This window comes from Punica granatum, chromosome 1 (assembly GCF_007655135.1).
Source record: "Punica granatum isolate Tunisia-2019 chromosome 1, ASM765513v2, whole genome shotgun sequence".
NCBI lineage: Eukaryota > Viridiplantae > Streptophyta > Magnoliopsida > Myrtales > Lythraceae > Punica > Punica granatum.
The window spans coordinates 51792808-51811623 of record NC_045127.1 but is presented as its reverse complement, the minus strand read 5'-3'; the positions used below and the strand labels follow the sequence as shown (position 1 = coordinate 51811623).

Genomic DNA, 18816 nt, shown 5'->3' with positions numbered 1-18816 from the left:
AGATCAAGTATTATGGGCCGGCCACTGCCATCCCATAATACACCCACATAGTAGCGAACTCTACGTTCTCAGTGAGGTTCAAACTCGTGATGTTCAAGTGGAGCGCTTGATGTTTAACCATTAGACCATCGTGCTAGTAGTGCCCTATAAAATTTATTATATATACAAATGGGCAAGCTATATATATACATATATATATATATATAATATATGTGCCATGGAACGCATTTCAAGAATATTTTTTTTAGTATTGATATATCCTTCTAATAATCAATCTAATTTAAAATTCCACTCTCAATGGCCCAAGTTGTAATTTATACAATATTCAAAACTATTTAATCGATATGAGTGAGATTTTGAATTATAGAGATTTTTAGGCACATTATTTAAGAGGATTTAGCATTTTTGTGTTTTTTCAGGCTAAATCATTTCAAGAAGGTGCTCAAATGCATGTGAACCTAATCATTGGATGGTTCTTGCCCACGGCCCAATGATTTTTGTGGAAGACGTGTCTGTTTTTTTAATCAAACCACGATTGGAGTGAATATACAATTTGTGAAAGAAAAATAAATATAATTAATAATTGTTAATTTGCCCTTAATGTCCTAGTTAATCAGACCTAGACAATATAGTATACGGCCATATTTATATCAATTGGGCAAATTTTTCGCAGATTAATTGAGTTTGATAATAATGAAACAAGGAATCTTCTTTCTATTGCACCAATAATGTTTGACAAATGTCAACTCTATCCTCCCCACTCATTTTTAGATAAAGGAGAAAGCTTGATGTGCATTGGAACCAAAATCTCATTGGGCTACAAGCATGAGATGGACCAGTGATTTCACGCTTCTTTCTTATAAATAAAGTATTAGTTTCGAGTATGAATAAAGAAAATTCACGATAGAGAGAGTTTTCTTTTTTAATGGGTGATCCAATTCGAATCCGAATTAGTCAAGTGATGCACATACGGAAAACGAAACAAATCTGATTGGGCTGTGAGAATGGAAGTGCGCAGGTTTAGAAATTTTATCCTCTCTCTACTCTATTGCTTCCAAATTTCTGATAATTCCTTTTTCCCCGAAATTAACATGAAACGTGATTTTACATGGAAGTAAAATATTGTCAAAGCATTGCCTTTTTCTGTTGCAAATTTGCAGAATCTCCTATACATTATCAATGTTGATGATGCATAACTAATACTATAGAGTACCCGGGTTACACGCGAAAGGCGTAAAAAAAGAAAAAGTAATATGATAGAATATAGGATTGAGAAATGAGAGATGAGCACAATACAAGGAGAGATTGAGAGATTGAGATGAAAGAGAAGGGAAAGATACAAATGCACAATATTATCTTTTAATTTTCTATTTTATTTTAAATTATATGATATTTAAATTAAAAAGAAAAGGTTATTTTTTAAAATTTTTTAACCATCATATAAATGAGGAGATTGTTACAAAATTTATCTCTTGCTTGAATAATAGTATAATATAAAATAAGATATCCTCTAGGGTGATTAGTTTTTTAATTTTCGGTTACAAAGGAAGCCCGTAAACCTAATACAATAAAATAGAAATCTTCATAATTAATAAATGGCATAGATAATCCCACTGAATATCAAATCTGGAATCTCTTAATTACAAGGCTGATGGAGTGCCTTTACGCTATACCCTCTTTTGATGGGTGATTAGCCTTTTTAATTTAGCCTATTGATTAACTGTCTACATCAGATGGCCTATTGATTGTACCGTATAACTCTATGTTCCAAAGATCTAATAGTTGCTGCAGATATCGGTTGATAGAAAACGAAATCATAGGCCCTCGATAAGTCGGTGTGAATGTACTATAAATCGAATCTCAAGATGTTTCACTAAGCCCTCCAATTCTATGTTTCTGCATACTTCTCTGACAGGAAAGTTACGGACATACACTATTCTCTTGTAATACCATTGAATAAACAGCTCCATACATTAAGTAGTCTATTCAAATAGACGAATACTGGGATTGTCCGAATCCTTGTTCATATTCTTCCACAAAGTAATTTGATCTCTGCATGAAAATAGTGAATATGCCTGACAGAGACATAAAATCTTACACTTGAACTGAAAGGCTGGGCGGAGCGCATTTTACTTGCACTTCCTAGCCACATCTCCTTGTTTTTAATTATCTTCTGTATGAAGATATGAATCGCAATGATCAATTGAGAAGAAATGGTTTGGTCAATAAACATGAGCAAGCACTCGTCCCCAGTTATGAGCGGGCCTACTACTTGGAGACCAGGTGGTGGCAACTTTTGTCACATGGGTAGGGGCAGTCGATGGCCTTCACAGCCGCTCGATTGAAGTACCAGTCTCCGACTGCTGTTGCTACTGCCTGCAAATCATCATCATCATCATCATCACCACCATCACCATTGGTTCCACAATAGACACGGTTTCCGGTCGATAATATGCAATCTAATGAACTATGGAGAGTGCTTAGTTGTTACCTTGTTCCTGATGACAGGTGAATTGTCAGCAAACCATGTGTCCTGCCTCTCGGAGTGGCAGTGAGCGAAACACGAGTTTATGAAGAGCCCATTTTGTGGAGACTTCGCGAAGTCCTTTACCACATTCAGCATCCTATTCCTGAAGCCTGCAAGAACATATTCCCCTGACCGACTGAGAAAAGGTTGCCATGTTTTAGAACTGAACGTAATTGTCAATCCAAAGTGCAACTGACCTTGCAGAAACTGAATCTGTGATGCAGAACATTTCATGTGATTCTTTCTGCATTCATGCCAATGGCCTTGAGGATCTGCTGCCGGTGTAGCTAGGCTTTCTTGGATCTAAATTCGATTTTAAAAAGCAGACTTAATTTGCGATTTTCAAAGTGAAATCACATAACTTTTGTACTTCGACGATTATGAACTTAGCATTCAATTCCACAAGTCATTACCTGCCACACATCGTAGGCTGCATTGAGAATAAACAGCGGCGTCTTGATGCTTGAGATCAAGTTTTCAGGGAAGAAGCACTGAAAGGATCCGATGGAGATAATGACAACAGAGAATTAAACCGGTGAACCCATCCGTGTAATTATATCTTAATAAAACCAAGCCAATGCTCCAAACAAAGAACGAGAGTTTTTACCGATGTTGGATCGAGGTGGTTAGTGCATGTACGAGGAAGGGTAGATTTAACTCCCTACAAGATCCCAAACGATGTGTCACAAGAAGAACAATGCAGATATGGAACAAGAAACTCTCAAGCAGCAGGAAAAGACATAGGTTGGTTGGTTCGGATACGAAGAGAAAATCTTATTCTCAATGCCGTCATTGACGTTCAAGCATACCTGCAATCCGACCACACCATTGTAGAAGTTTCTGAGAGTGTGCCCTCCCGAAACATCCGTCCTGCATTCATATAAATGAACCAAGTTTCAAGCTAAAGAACTTTAAGGCCTTACTTGGGCAGAGCAAGTAACCGCATAAAAATGCTAGTAAATGTTTACGCGTCGAGGAATAGTCCAGCATCGCTCAAGCATTTCACTTTTGTCGATCCAGGAAATAAGGCCCTGAACTCATCACAGTGTAGTATAGAAGCAAGACCCCCGGCAGAGCAGCCCGAAAGTAGAGCCTGTAAGGGAAGGGGGAAGAAAGACGAGATGAATAACCTATACAAGAGAGAATTTAGACGTACAAATGCCTTAACAGAAGAATAAAGCAAGTTCTCTAACCTGGTTAGCATTTCGCATTCCCTTGGACATCAACTCTTCCATGGCGGCTAACCATATTTTTTGTCCTCTGAACTCTAATTGCGCAGCCTAAATGATATAAAACATTACAATTATCATCTGTATGAAGAAAACAATCTGCACGGACTAGAGCGATATCTACCAAAATTTAAAGACCAGAATTTAGATTTTGTTATTTATAACTCAATAACCTTATCCGCACCATCCCCAGAGAAAGAGGCGCCATCACAGTACCGGAGCTTTACTCGATTCCAGTTGAAGAAATCTGCAGAGTTTCACAGGTAACATAACTTTAACATGAATAGCACGAAACATAGATGCGGTGGAAGTTCAAGAATTCTATCCATATGCAGAAGAATCGAACAAGACCTGGATTTTCTTCGGCTTTGTCACTCAATATTCCCGTAAATGGAAGCTGCTTCTCCATATACTTGGATGACCCTCGCCGGGTCGTCTTACGGTAGACACAAGATCGAACATTATTGCACCAACCTCCACCCTGCCAAGATGTGCAACGATTGTCAAATTTATTACAAGAACTAGTTACGTTTGCATTTTGGAGAATTTAAAGCTGCTGAAGCAGAGCTGGCCAACCTCCAACTGGATGAGCCAACTATTTGCTCCGGAGCCATATCCTCGGTGCAAGTGATAGCCCGGCAGTGTTCCGTCAAGACAGACTGAAAAAGATAAGAAGGCAAGTTAATTAGGTTGGACGCGGGACGAGTTCTACTGACTGAGACACCACATAACTAAGTGAAAACACAAATAAATATATCTCCAAATCATTTAATAAACTAAAACTCGATAATTACGAAGAACATCCAACAGGCTCGCGGGAACCTCGTGCTGTATGCCACTATTATATTGGTAGAATACAACAGGGACTAAGAGACACAGAGCAACGAGTTCAGTGAAGAAATCAAACATCAAAAACACCATGAACATGCATCAGAAGAGGCCATTACCGAAACATAGCCATCGACAAAAATGAATTCATCCTGAATTAAAAGAGAAATCCACCGTGCAAAGCTCACTAGCTATCACATAAAGAAAGAACCCGTCCAACATTCCGCCACATCTCTCACAATCTATTCGCGAGCAGTACCCGAATGAATCCGTGGAATTTTAGGACAGAATATGGGAAATATTGTACCTGCTCCTTTAGCACCGGCGCTCCGAATGAGAGTCAGCCCGACCAAGAGAGCATTGTTGGCCTGGGAAGCAACTCCATCAATGGTCTCCACATACGACTCCTCGGTCACATTGAAATCAAGAAACTCGAACCCGTAAACACATTCACTTAAGACAAGTCCTATGACTGCCCAGAACCACAAAAGCTTCATCTTTTTTCCCGGTTAGCTCACTGGAACTCACTCACCCGGATGACAAAAGATGCAAAAAAGCTTCAAACGTTGCTATTATGGCTGCAGTGAAATAGCAAGCTGTGTGTTGTAGATATAACCTGCATTACATTAACTGATATCCCTTAATGGGAGTGAGCATTTAAGGAAAAGAAAATCTCTCTTCCCCCTCTTTGTGCAAGGCCCTTATATTAATTAATGGTAAAGATAAGTATTAAGTGCTTGTAAGGAATGTGTTTAGCTGTATCATAGAGAGAGAGAGAGACAGAGACAGAGACAGAGAGAATGAGAGAGAAAATGGGAGGGAAAATATTGGTGGTGGGGAAGAACAGAGCTGCCGGGACTTCTTGATTGGTAATATATATGTTGTCCGATGGCACATTTGGAATCTTATATTGGATTGCAGCCAATAAAGTCCATCTTTTTTTTCATAAAAAAAAAAATAATAAAATAAATAATTTCTTTTCATTTCTATGGTAAGACAGGTAAGGATAATGATAGAAAATAAATTGAAATAAATATGTCAAGACAAATTGAAATAAGTTGAGAAATAAAGAGGTACACGAGTCCTACTCGTAAATAATCAAATTCAAAACCTCTTGATTTTGAATTGATCTCTTATGTCACTGCACTAAAATCTCTTTCTTACTAAAGTTTATTTTCTACTTCTTCTGATATCACAGCCCTCTTACACGCCAAACCACCATAAAATTATCATTTAGGTATATATAACAACCTATCGTGCGAACCCCGGTCTATGTTGCTTTTCACTCCGTGGGGGCATATACATCCGGAGATGCGAGATAGATGTTGCACCCATTGACAAACGTGATGCTACCAAATGTTATTTGTATAGGTGTATTATCAAACCCACCTTTAAAATGAACAGATTGAACTAAACGGTTTTAAGGATATTTTGCCGTTTTACAGGAGAGTTATGATCGAGACTAATCTCCTATAATATTAGTCTATCGGTAGTAAGTCCACGTCGATCGTCAAGGTCACCGAGAGATTAGAATACGAGAGTGTATCGATCGTAGTGACCCGCGAACATGTCGGTAAGTTTAGAGCGTTAGGAAGGCGGAGGCATATATCCACTTCCAAAGGGAACTATGCAAATCGAGCCTGCCGACAATCAAAGAGAGAGAGGGAAGAAAAATTAAAGGAGAGTGGAAAGGGGAAGCTTCAATTCCAATTAGATTGGCCACATTTTTCGCCACAAAACTTTTGTGAGCAACTTGGAGAGAGTTTGAGAGCTCCACGGCATGGAATTATTGGAGTGTTCGAAAGTGAACGAGAGCTTCCCACATTTTTGACAATGGCGCGACAACCAACTTTTGTGCTGGCTGGCTGGCCTCTTCTCCTTCCTATTTGCACGGACCCAATTTTCAACTCAAAAACGTCTAAGGCCAGCAGGCCCCATATCGATCCCACAAGGCCAGTCCTTTCACTCACTCAACCTCCTTACACATGTTACACATAATCCTTAGTCCCCATTCGTCTGGATGTATATATCAATATTTATGTATATGGCCCCACAGAACTCGACACATATCCAAAGGCAATCCACATCGAAAGAAGTCGTAATATCGGATGGGTAGGCACATGGTAAGCTAATGGACCAATTAGTTGATATTGGAATGCTTAGTATCATTTTTTCTCTCGGAAGCAGGACATCTCTCTAACTAAGTCCCAGTTATAACGAGATTGATGATGCTGACCTTATTCTACTCTCTATACGTATTGGACCCACTAGCATAATTAATTGCATACAACTTAAGTCCGTGATAGACTAGCTCGAGCATCGGATCGGCCCGAATCCTTATGACATCAGCTGTAATCTTGGGGTTTCTGAATATGCTAATATTTGCGGGATTAATGGTGAAATATTGTTGAGGTTTTGTAATGAGCCTCCGTCTTGTGAATCGAAAACCGGCCTCATCAGTCGATAATAGCAATTAAGCTTCTTCTTTTTTTTGGTACTTTAAGCCTTAACGGGGCCGAAGCCCAGTACAAAAGAAAAAAAGAAGAAGAAGATAATAATAACAATTAAGTTGTAGCGTTGCATTGTATTCCGATTCCAATAATTGATTGATAAACGCAACAATGTCTTCTGGCAACAATATGTATGTCTATAAAGATCAATCTTTATATTATTATTTAACATCTTAATTTTTTTGGTATATTATTAATATTTTATTTTGTCGTACGATGAAAAAAATTAGCTCTCCCGCGGAATTTGAGCGCGGGAGCCAATCGAACATGCATTAACATGATGAGAGGATCACGTGCAAGCCAGAACTAGGGACAAGATCCAGTGGGAAAAAGATCCAACATCCCCATCAACCCTAAATCCTCTGAATCACCCAAACAAATATTCATATTTTTTTTTGTAAATAAAAAAAAATTCATTCACCATCATCGAGGCGATTTTCGACATTTGTTTCCTTTTAAATAAAATTTCGAGTTCGAGTCTTGTACGTGAATGGAGAAAAAATTTTATTGTGAGAGTTTTATCTCTTAATGGATCGACTCAGATCGAACTGAATTAGTCGAGACCCATTAAATTTCTGAATATCAAGATATATGTCGGAAAAAGAATAAACAAAAAATCATTTACTAATTTATTTGTTTATTAAATACTATAAAAAGATTTTTTTTTTATCTTGTAGTTTCTTCACGTGAACCCTAATTGGTCCCATCCATCCATCCATCCTTGAACATTCCTCCTCGATCTGCATCCTTGGCTCCAGCAACTATGTTCTCTTCTCTATTAAACAATGTTTTAGATTAGAATTAGATCCCATAACAAAGAAAACTCATGACCCCATTAAAATCCAGCTTGATGAAAACATCAGGCTGCATTAAACGCACGGTAACGAGAGCGAACAACCTTGATGGGATGACCTGAAGATATATATTGCCCGAGCCGACCGTAATTGTCTCTTTGGTCCATTTGGTTCGCTCCTTCTTCATGTCACTACTCTCATTTGTTTGCATATTGCACGAAACAAGAAATTCAGTTTCCTTGCAGTCCTCATATCAATGCGGTCCCAATTTCTATTTATTCTTTTACAAACTTGTAAAGTCATAAAATTTAAGTTACAAAGATATCGAATTAACGTGTGAAATGATATTAATCAACACTCGCAGCTGCAAAGATATATCTCTTGTGTGGACTATTAATCAACAGACAGTTTCCTATTCTATTGAGTAATAAAGCTTGGCCATCTGCGGCCGACCGGATGTCTAATCCGACCGTCGGCAACGAGGTTCTTGAGGCGGGGCCCACCTAGTTGGGTCGATCTCATTAGGTCGGCCCAATAGGCCCTTAGAAAGCCCGGCCCATTGATCTCTGCGTGTTCACACGTGTCAGCAAAACCTCACACGCGCGAAAAGCCGCGAAGGCTCAACAGAACAGAAGTTGCAGAGCGCGCGCGAGAGAGAGAGAGAGAGCTGAGCAGAAGAAGAGAAGCGAACCTCTGCTTCACGAAAATGGGGATAAAGGTCGTCACCCTTCGCTCAATTTCTCTTCGTTTTCTATGGATTTGGTCGCTTGCGTTGCGTATTCGGCCTGAATTCTGGCACTGGTGGTGGGCTTCGTAGGGTTTAACGAAGCTGCTCGCCGACAATGCGCCTAAGGCGATGAAGGAGCACAAATTCGAGAGCTACTTCGGCCGGAAAATCGCCATTGACGCCAGCATGAGCATCTATCAGTTCCTGATTGTGGTGGGAAGGGTTGGTACGGATACATTAACCAATGAGGCAGGGGAGGTCACAAGGTAATTTTGCTAGCTGTTAGCGGGAGAGAAGTGCTCCTTCTGTATTTCTGTTTAGATAAGTATCAAGCGGAAAAATTGAAGAAAATTCCAAGTTTTGGCCTTAAATGTGTTGATTTTGGATGATTCTTTGATCTGGGTTTTATGCTTTTGATCGTGGCAGTCACTTGCAAGGCATGTTTACCCGAACGATCAGGCTTTTGGAGGCTGGAATAAAGCCGGTGTATGTCTTTGCCCTGTTCCTTTGCCAGTGTTACTTTGTTTTACTCTAGTCATGTTTACTCACCTTCCCTGTGCTGAAATGTTCGGGCTTCCTTGTTGACTGATTTCATTGTGTCACTTAGTTATATCTTCGATGGTCAACCTCCTGAACTGAAGAAACAAGAACTTGCTAAGCGGTACTCGGAAATTGTTTCCTTTTGTTATTCCTTGGGAATTTCCAGATCGCTTATATGCTATAATATAGTTGAGGGTAAAGTTTTTGATGCAGTTTTTCAAAGAGGGCTGATGCTACTGAGGATTTGTCAGAAGCCAGGGAGGTAACTTTGTGATTGTAGTTTCTACCACGGGTGTGATTCTCTTTAGCATTACTGGTGCATACCTTTCCTCGTGGTTTGTACTTGTATTTCAATCATCAGGAAGATGGCTCCAGCGATCTTTTTGTATTTCTGTGTTTCGAGTTTTTTCTTCTTCTGCATAAATGTCTCAAAATGATGTTTTCCCTCATCGCAGATAGGCAATAAGGAAGATATCGAGAAGTTCAGTAAGCGAACAGTCAAAGTATGTGATTGTTTACTTCTTTTTCCGCTCAGTCATTCATCAATATCAGTGTATCTGTGGACTCTGGTGAAAGTTGAAAACTTTGGAAAAACGGACAATGCTTGACCCAAAATTGACAGGTGACAAAGCAGCACAATGAAGATTGCAAGAGACTTCTAAGGCTCATGGGAGTGCCTGTAATTGAGGTAAATATTTTAGCATCTCTGCTGAGTTCTTTAGATGTAATTCTCCTGTCAAGATCTCAACACTTAAATCTTATTGAAATCACACTTGTCAATTCTAGGCTCCTTCTGAAGCAGAGGCACAATGTGCTGCACTTTGCAAGTCGGGGCAGGCAAGTCCTGCTGAATCTTAATCATTTGAAATAGGATTTGCTTTGCATGCGGTTTGATGTGAAGATTCAAGATTCCTTTCTAAGTCTCAGGTTTATGCGGTGGCTTCTGAAGACATGGATTCTCTCACTTTCGGAGCTCCTAGATTTCTACGTCACCTCATGGATCCAAGCTCCAGAAAAGTACCAGTGATGGAGTTTGAAATTTCAAAGGTACTTGGAGTGCTGTAGAAGATACCATTCTTTGGTTTGACTTTTAATCTCATGAGGTCCTCTATCAGATTCTGGAGGAGCTGAACCTCATTATGGACCAATTCATTGACCTCTGCATTCTCTCTGGATGTGATTATTGTGAAAGCATTCGAGGTAGTCGGGATTTTCCACCAACCATAGTTGGCTTGAAGAATTATGTCCTCTCCTTGAAGACCTGATATAACTTGTTATAATAGGTATCGGGGGACAGACCGCTTTGAAGCTTATTCGTCAACATGGCTCCATAGAGAACATATTGGAAAACATTAATAAGGAGAGGTGACTTCCATATTTTTTACCTGCTATCCTTGTCCTGCAGCATTTTCCATATATTCATTATGCTTTACTATTGACACTGGATTTGTTATTTAGATATCAAATACCAGAAAACTGGCCATACGAACAGGCCCGAGAACTGTTCAAGAATCCACTAGTCTTCTCTGAGAAAGAGCATCCAGAGATAAAATGGGGTGCTCCTGATGAAGAGGTGAGTTGAATATAATGTAAAGACATGAAATTCGATTGTGCAGCTACTGACATGCATAGTCGGCCTCTCTTATTTGTAGGGGTTGATCACCTTCTTGGTGAATGAGAATGGGTTCAACATTGATAGAGTTACAAAGGTAAGAGAGTACTTCTTCAAGAGATGAAAAGAATTTTAATTTGCAAGACATTTGATAACAGATTTCAAAACCATCTTGATTGTTATGATAGGCAATAGAAAAGATCAAGACAGCCAAGAATAAGTCGTCGCAGGGACGGTAATAAATGTTTATTGAAAGAAAGTCTGTTATCAGATATGCTCGCTTGCAAGCATCCATTTCCAACTAATATAACCTTGCAGGTTAGAATCCTTCTTCAAGCCAGTTGCTAACACATCAACACCCATTAAAAGAAAGGTGCAGCTCTTTCGTATTATGATGATTTCTTCATGCGTTCACTTTTAGAAGACTCTTTATTCACGTGTTCCCTATTTCGTGTGACTGGCTGCCACAGGAAACTTCAGAGAGTGCTAAAGAAACTGCGATTAAAAAGGCTAAGGCTGCAGGTGGCAAGAAGAAGAAATAGTGTATGTCGTTTAAACTTGATGCTTGATTTAACGGCCATCTGACCAGGTAATCATTCATTTTCTGGCTATTAAATTAATGGAACATCTTTTGCCGGTGTACACATTTCCGTTGTCTCTCGATGGATAGTCGAGCCTTACAACATTTCAACCAATTGGAGGGGCAGTTATACATCATGTATTTGATCATGCGTCATCTCTGTTTCCTGCAGTAAGCGGAAGAGTTCAAGAGGGAATCACTATGGTTGCTCGTAGTGGACTTATTGTACCATAACTGTAGATTCTGTCGTGTTCAGTGTACTTCATGGAAGTTGTGGTAACCAGAAAAAGAAAACTGTGGCACCTGCAGTGTCTATGTCGGAGCTTACCGATTCGTACACTCGAAACATAGTTCCTTTTGAAGGGCTTGTATATGTCTCTGTCCCCTTCTCGACGTCGGTGGACATGTACTTTGATACCCGTATAGGAGTTCCGATTTCTTCAGTACTGCTCGTGTGCACTACTCATCGTGTTGCCATTGCATTGTCTACTTTCACTTCTTTTACACGCAAATGTTCATGTTAACTTCACTGCTTAACACTGCTTGTTGATTGACGCGAAAAAAGGGAGGGGGGGGGGGGGTGGGTGTGTTTGTGTGGGATTCTATGGATAAGAAGCAAATGCATGTGAGATACGAGAGTCAGTATCGTTGCATTAAGCAGTATCGGATTCTCATGTAGATATGACTTTTTAAGTAGCTAGGAGTTCGTCAACAATGCAAAGTCGACACTCAAACAGAAATAATAGTTTCAATTTTACGATGGCAAAACTTTTCTTTTCTTCTTAAGATAAGATGAGAACTGGACGGCCCTTTCTTTTTTTTCGAGGTGAGTTTTTTTTCGGTGAGAAAATTGTGGGACATTATTCTCGCAATTTCAGAGGATGGAGTATTATAGGTTACTATTCCACTCAACTAGGGCATTTTTTTTGTTTTCATTTTGCTTGCTGTTAGGCAAGGAATTTCTTTCGTACATCTGACACTAAATCAATTTCCAAACCGTTCCTAGGTTGAGATTGTAAGTCGTAGCGTGGTAATTCATAAGTGAACATTTAGCGAGGTTTAATATCAAGGGCTCTCATACTGGTGAGTACTGAACGGATTAAATCTTTGGATTTCGAGGGTAAACATACGTGTTCCTAACTATATATATATCTGTTGGGTATCCCTCCAATTTGGAGGAAGTTGGGCTCAAATTGTATTGGGCTTTTATCGGGCCTTAATAAGCCCAAGAACCCATTTTGTTAGGGTTTATTCTTCAGCAAATCAGCTGAGGTATAAAAGCAGCAGCAGACTGCAGTAGCAGCAGAGTGTAGACAGCAGCGGCAGAGGAGCTGCAAGCAGCAAAACAGCACAAAGAACAAAGGAAGAGCAGAGCCGAATTCTGCTCAACCGGGGCAGCGCGCAGCTGGAGATCAAACCTCGATCGGGACATCAAACGAACTCCGATTGGGACGAAATTTTGACAGCAGCTTCACAACACGTGGGGCTAACTTCTGAACGGTCAGAATTTCTATTCGAGCTCTGTAGGTGCTGTTTCAGCTGATTTTGTGAACCACCCGGTGTGGGTGACGAATTTAGTATTTGGGTGATCCAAGAGAGTGTTTCTCTTGAGTTTGGTGATCCAAGGGTTTACCCTTGATGAAAGACATTGTATAATCTTCATAGTGGATCGTTGATTCGGAGTTGGTCCCGTGGTTTTTCCCCACATTGGGGTTTTCCACGTAAAATTCTTGGTGTTGTTTTACTTTACTGCTTGTTGGTTGATTTGATTAGTTCCTATCTCGATTACACTAGAAGGGGAGGAAGATTAATCGCTGCGTTATTGTTTGGTTGAGTACATCCCTAACCCCAACAAGTGGTATCAGAGCTTCGGGTTAGAGAAGTTTGAGTTTTTTTTCGGTGTTTTCGAGATGGAGGAGTCTACAGGATCCATGTTCAAGTTGAATGCAACCAACTACTCTATATGGAAGTCTCGGATGGAGGATCTTCTATTTTGCAGGGATTTGTACGATCCTATTGAAGGGGATTCCGCGAAACCCAAAGATAAGGATGACAAGGCTTGGGAACGCACAAATCGGAAGACTATTGGTTTGATTCGGCAGTGGATAGACAATAGTATTTATCATCATGTTGCTCATGAGACAAATGCAAAAGCTTTGTGGGATAAATTGACAAATCTCTATGCGAGGAAGACACCACAAAATAAGGCATTCCTCGTGAAGAAGCTGGTTCATCTTCGTTTCCAGGATGGAGGTGATATGGCTGCGCACATGAGTAATTTCCAGGATATTATTAACCAGTTGACGAACCTGGAGATAATATTACCCGATGAGTTGCAGGCCTGTCTACTTTTAGGGACTCTACCGGATAATTGGGACACACTTGTGGTTGCATTAAGCAATTCTGCGCCAAACGGGAAGCTATCGTTGGCTACGGTGACAGACAGTTTATTTAATGAGGAGACTAGAAGGAAAGGCACGGGAATTTCCATTCAGTCTGAAGCTTTGGTTACTGAACAACGGGGGAGAAGTCAAAGCAGAAATTTCTCTTCCAAGCATAGTAACTCACGTGGCAAATCGAGGGGCAGATCAAAGTCGAAGACGAGGAAAGTGGTCACTTGCTATCACTGTGGAAAAGAGGGACACTACAAAAGGGAGTGTAGAGCTCTGAAGAAAAATCAGAATGGCAACGGTGAGAGCAAGAAGGAAGAAGGCACTACAGCAGTGGCATCTGATGGAGAGACCTACATCATTTGTGATGAAGCCTATGTGAATTTCACATGTCAGGACTCTACCTGGGTTGCAGATACAGGTGCCTCGTTTCATGTCACTCCTCATCGGGATTTCTTCTCATCTTACACTACCGGGGACTATGGTTATGTGAGAATGGGAAATGGACAGTCATGCAAGATTGTCGGTACTGGTGATGTCTGTCTAGAGATCGAGCTTGGCTGCAAGTTGCTTCTGAAGAAGGTGAGGCATGTTCCAGAAATTCGCCTTAACCTAATCTCGACGGGTCAGCTTGATGATGAAGGCTACAGTAACGAATTTAGTAATGGGAGATGGAAGCTCTCCAAGGGTTCGTTGATTGTGGCACGGGGTCAGAAGACCGACACTCTCTACAGGCTGCGTGCCAGACACAATTCCGGTCAAATTAATGTTGCTGAGGATTATCCTATCGAGCTATGGCACAGGAGACTCGGACATATCAGCGAGAAAGGTATTCAAATTCTTGCTAGAAAGCAGTCTTTGCCCGTTAAAGGTATGCACTTGAGCACTTGTAATCACTGTTTAGCTGGTAAGCAGAGGAGAGTTTCTTTTGTTAGAAGTCGTCCCTCTAGATGCGATAATATACTTGACCTTGTGCATATTGATGTTTGTTTCATGTCGGATAGATCTCTTGGTGGTGCTCTCTATTTTGTGACCTTTATAGATGATCACACCAGGAAGGTTTGGGCTTACTCTATGAAAACTAAAGATCAGGTGACTGAGATTTTCAAGAACTTCCATGTAGCAGTGGAAAGAGAAACGGGCATGAAACTGAAATGTGTCAGAGCTGATAATGGTGGTGAGTATAGGGGTCCTTTCGAGAACTATTGCAGGACTCACGGTATCAAACTTGAGAAGACGGTACCGAAGACACCACAACAGAACGGGCTTGCAGAGAGGATGAACCGCACAATTGTTGAGAGAGTTCGTTGTATGCTTTCTCAAGCGAAACTGTCTAAGCCTTTCTGGGGCGAGGCAATGAGGTCAGCGGTTGATCTTATTAATCTTACACCGTCAGTTGCACTTGATGGAGATGTACCCCAGCAGGTGTGGACCGGCAAGAAAGTATCATACAAGCATCTCAGAGTATTCGGGTGCAGGGCATCTGTCCACATTCCTCGAGATGAAAGATCAAAACTTGATGCCAAGGCAAAACAATGCATCTTCTTGGGTTATGCACATGAAGAGTTCGGGTACAGGCTTTGGGACCCTGATAGCAAGAAGATCATCAGGAGCAGGGATGTTGTCTTCTTTGAGGACCAGACAATCGAGGATTTGCAAAAGTTAGAGAAGGCCAGTGTAGGCAATCCTCACGAGATCTCTATTCCTGTACCGGTTGATGTAGAGCATCCAATGGAAGAGGTACCTGGTGAGTATGAAGAAACCACGACTGGGGGTGAGATTCCTCAGGTAGATGATGATGTGACTACGGATGATACAGGCTCGCAGTTACAGTTAGAGCCTGCAGATCTACCTAGACAATCTGATAGAATAAGACGATCATCTACAAGATATCCGCCTCATGAATATGTGCTACTGACTGACGGGGGAGAACCTGAGTGCTATGATGAAGCTGTGGCACATGAGTACAAGGAGCACTGGTTGAAGGCGATGAATGAGGAGATGAACTCCTTGTCTGAAAATCACACGTATGACCTAGTGAAGCTACCGCAAGGTAAGAGAGCATTGAAGAACAAATGGGTCTACAGGTTGAAGACAGAGAACTCGCGACCTCGATACAAAGCTCGACTGGTAGTGAAAGGTTTCAACCAGAAGAAAGGAGTTGACTTCGAGGAGATCTTCTCGCCTGTTGTCAAGATGTCATCGATCCGAGTTGTTCTCGCACTGGCAGCTAGTCTAAATTTGGAGATCGAGCAGCTCGATGTAAAAACAGCTTTCCTACATGGTGACTTGGAGGAAGAAATATATATGGAGCAGCCTGAAGGATTCCGAGTTAAAGGTAAGGAGCATTTGGTGTGCAGGCTGAGGAAGAGCTTGTATGGGCTTAAGCAAGCACCTCGGCAGTGGTATAAAAAGTTTGACTCTTTCATGTTGAGCCATGGCTACACACGGACAACTTCAGATCATTGTGTGTTCGTGAAACAATTCTCGAATGGTGATTTTATCATTTTACTGTTATATGTGGATGATATGCTACTTGTTGGTCATGATATGAGCAAGATTATAGAGTTGAAGAAGGAGCTCAACAAGTCCTTTGCCATGAAGGATTTGGGACCGGCAAAGCAGATCCTTGGGATGCATATTTCTCGTGACAGATCAAGTGGAAAACTTTGGCTTTCTCAAGAGAAGTACATCGAGAAGATTTTGGATCGGTTCAACATGGGTAATGCTAAACCAGTTTCATCACCACTTGCTTCTCATTTCAAACTTAGCTCGAAGCAATGTCCTACAAGTGAGAAGGAGAAAGAAGAGATAAAGAAAGTTCCTTACTCATCAGCTGTAGGAAGTTTGATGTATGCCATGGTCTGTACAAGACCAGATATCGCTCATTCTGTTGGTGTGGTTAGTCGTTTTCTCTCCAATCCGGGGAAAGAGCATTGGAATGCAGTTAAGTGGATTCTGAGGTATCTCAGAGGAACATCCAAGGTGTGTTTACACTTTGGCACTGGTAAGCCGGAGTTAGTGGGCTATACGGATGCGGATATGGCAGGAGATATTGATTCCCGGAAATCCACTTCGGGATACTTGATGACTTTTGCAGGGGGAGCTATCTCATGGCAGTCAAGGCTTCAAAAGTGCATCGCTTTGTCTACAACGAAAGCCGAATACATTGCGGTGACCGAAGGTTGCAAGGAGATGTTGTGGTTGCAAAAGTTTTTGCAGGAGTTGAGCTTGAAGCAAGAAAGGTATGTTCTACACTGTGATAGTCAAAGCGCAATTCATCTTTGCAAGAATCCCACTTTCCATTCGAGGTCGAAGCATATCGATATCAAGCTTCATTGGATTAGAGATGTGTTGGAGTCCAAGCTGGTGAAGCTAGACAAAGTGCACACCGATGAGAATGGAGCTGATATGATGACAAAACCTCTCGCTAGGGAGAAACTTCATGTTTGCCGAAGTATAGCCGGTATGCTTGAAGCCTCCAAATAGTCGGGAGGGGGAGTTTGTTGGGTATCCCTCCAATTTGGAGGAAGTTGGGCTCAAATTGTATTGGGCTTTTATCGGGCCTTAATAAGCCTAAGAACCCATTTTGTTAGGGTTTATTCTTCAGCAAATCAGCTGAGGTATAAAAGCAGCAGCAGACTGCAGTAGCAGCAGAGTGTAGACAGCAGCGGCAGAGGAGCTGCAAGCAGCAAAACAGCACAAAGAACAAAGGAAGAGCAGAGCCGAATTCTGCTCAACAGGGGCAGCGCGCAGCTGGAGATCAAACCTCGATCGGGACATCAAACGAACTCCGATTGGGACGAAATTTTGACAGCAGCTTCACAACACGTGGGGCTAACTTCTGAACGGTCAGAATTTCTATTCGAGCTCTATAGGTGCTGTTTCAGCTGATTTTGTGAACCACCCGGTGTGGGTGACGAATTTAGTATTTGGGTGATCCAAGAGAGTGTTTCTCTTGAGTTTGGTGATCCAAGGGTTTACCCTTGATGAAAGACATTGTATAATCTTCATAGTGGATCGTTGATTCGGAGTTGGTCCCGTGGTTTTTCCCCACATTGGGGTTTTCCAAGTAAAATTCTTGGTGTTGTTTTACTTTACTGCTTGTTGGTTGATTTGATTAGTTCCTATCTCGATTACACTAGAAGGGGAGGAAGATTAATCGCTGCGTTATTGTTTGGTTGAGTACATCCCTAACCCCAACAAGTATATCAATCGTGAAATCCGTGCATTTGTATGGGATGAAAAGTGATTTTTTTTTTTTGTAAATTGGATTATAATTAAATATATATATCATATATATGCTAATTTCAAATAACAAAATAAATAAAAATATAAAGTTATGTATACAAATCTAATTCACAATCAATAATATATATTAATTAGATATATATGATTATTGTTAACTTTTTACCAATAAAGTAAAAAATATAGTTATTCGCATATATAAATCTTTGCTGATTTTAATATTAATGCCAATTTCATTAGATATTAATTTCACACAAAAGAAAATTCAAGATTATCAAATACTATGTAGATGATAATCTTCTAAAGTTTCAAAAATATTCTATTATGTCAATTTCTAATAAAAATATTCATTCAGTTTTAAAATTTTCAAAAAATTAGCCTACATTAAAGATAGTGGGCGCGACTATATATTATAGAAATATGTATTAATACATCTCTATTATAAATAATCATATATTAATATATAATTATTTTTATAATTATATTTATATGATTACATATTACATTTTTATCTTAAACAAAAAAATTCAATATTATCTTATACATCATATAGATAGATGATAAAATCTTCTTAAAAGTTACAAAAATATTTCGTTATATCGATATCTTATCAAAAAATATTCATTTTATTTTTAAATTAATAAATCTAATTAAATATTTTGTAATCAACTATATCTTATGTAAAAATTAGAAAAGTATTCTATTTTACTCTGATTTTGTCAAAAGGTATTGTTAAATTTTAAAAAAGAAATAGTGTTTGTAAAAATTATTATAAAAATTCAAAAACTCAAAGAAAGAGAAAAGCGAATTTTATCATACCATATATCTTTT

At 40.0% G+C, this 18816-nt stretch overlaps 2 protein-coding genes across 2 annotated transcripts; one reads left to right on the top strand and one right to left on the bottom strand.

The window, feature by feature from the left end:
* Nucleotides 1-1920: 1920 nt before the first annotated feature.
* LOC116204803 (pectin acetylesterase 12-like) lies at nt 1921-5436 on the bottom strand. The gene is made up of 12 exons (XM_031537150.1): nt 4892-5436; nt 4333-4415; nt 4108-4237; nt 3930-4003; nt 3721-3807; nt 3496-3620; nt 3337-3397; nt 3135-3188; nt 2941-3018; nt 2725-2830; nt 2492-2637; nt 1921-2376 (listed from the first exon to the last, which is right to left on the bottom strand). Exons 1-12 carry the CDS (start codon nt 5079-5081, stop codon nt 2269-2271), a joined length of 1242 nt encoding a protein of 413 aa, XP_031393010.1. The 5' UTR covers nt 5082-5436; the 3' UTR covers nt 1921-2268.
* Nucleotides 5437-8460: 3024 nt separating this feature from the next.
* Nucleotides 8461-11793, top strand: LOC116199920 (flap endonuclease 1-like). Its single transcript, XM_031530547.1, has 17 exons — nt 8461-8606; nt 8706-8881; nt 9042-9101; nt 9223-9276; nt 9369-9417; nt 9611-9658; nt 9778-9843; nt 9942-9992; nt 10083-10202; nt 10271-10355; nt 10439-10520; nt 10614-10728; nt 10808-10864; nt 10956-11002; nt 11086-11140; nt 11238-11356; nt 11520-11793. The coding sequence occupies exons 1-16, from the start codon at nt 8595-8597 to the stop codon at nt 11307-11309; spliced, it is 1149 nt and encodes a 382-aa protein (XP_031386407.1). The 5' UTR covers nt 8461-8594; the 3' UTR covers nt 11310-11356; nt 11520-11793.
* The last annotated feature ends 7023 nt before the right edge of the window (nt 11794-18816 follow it).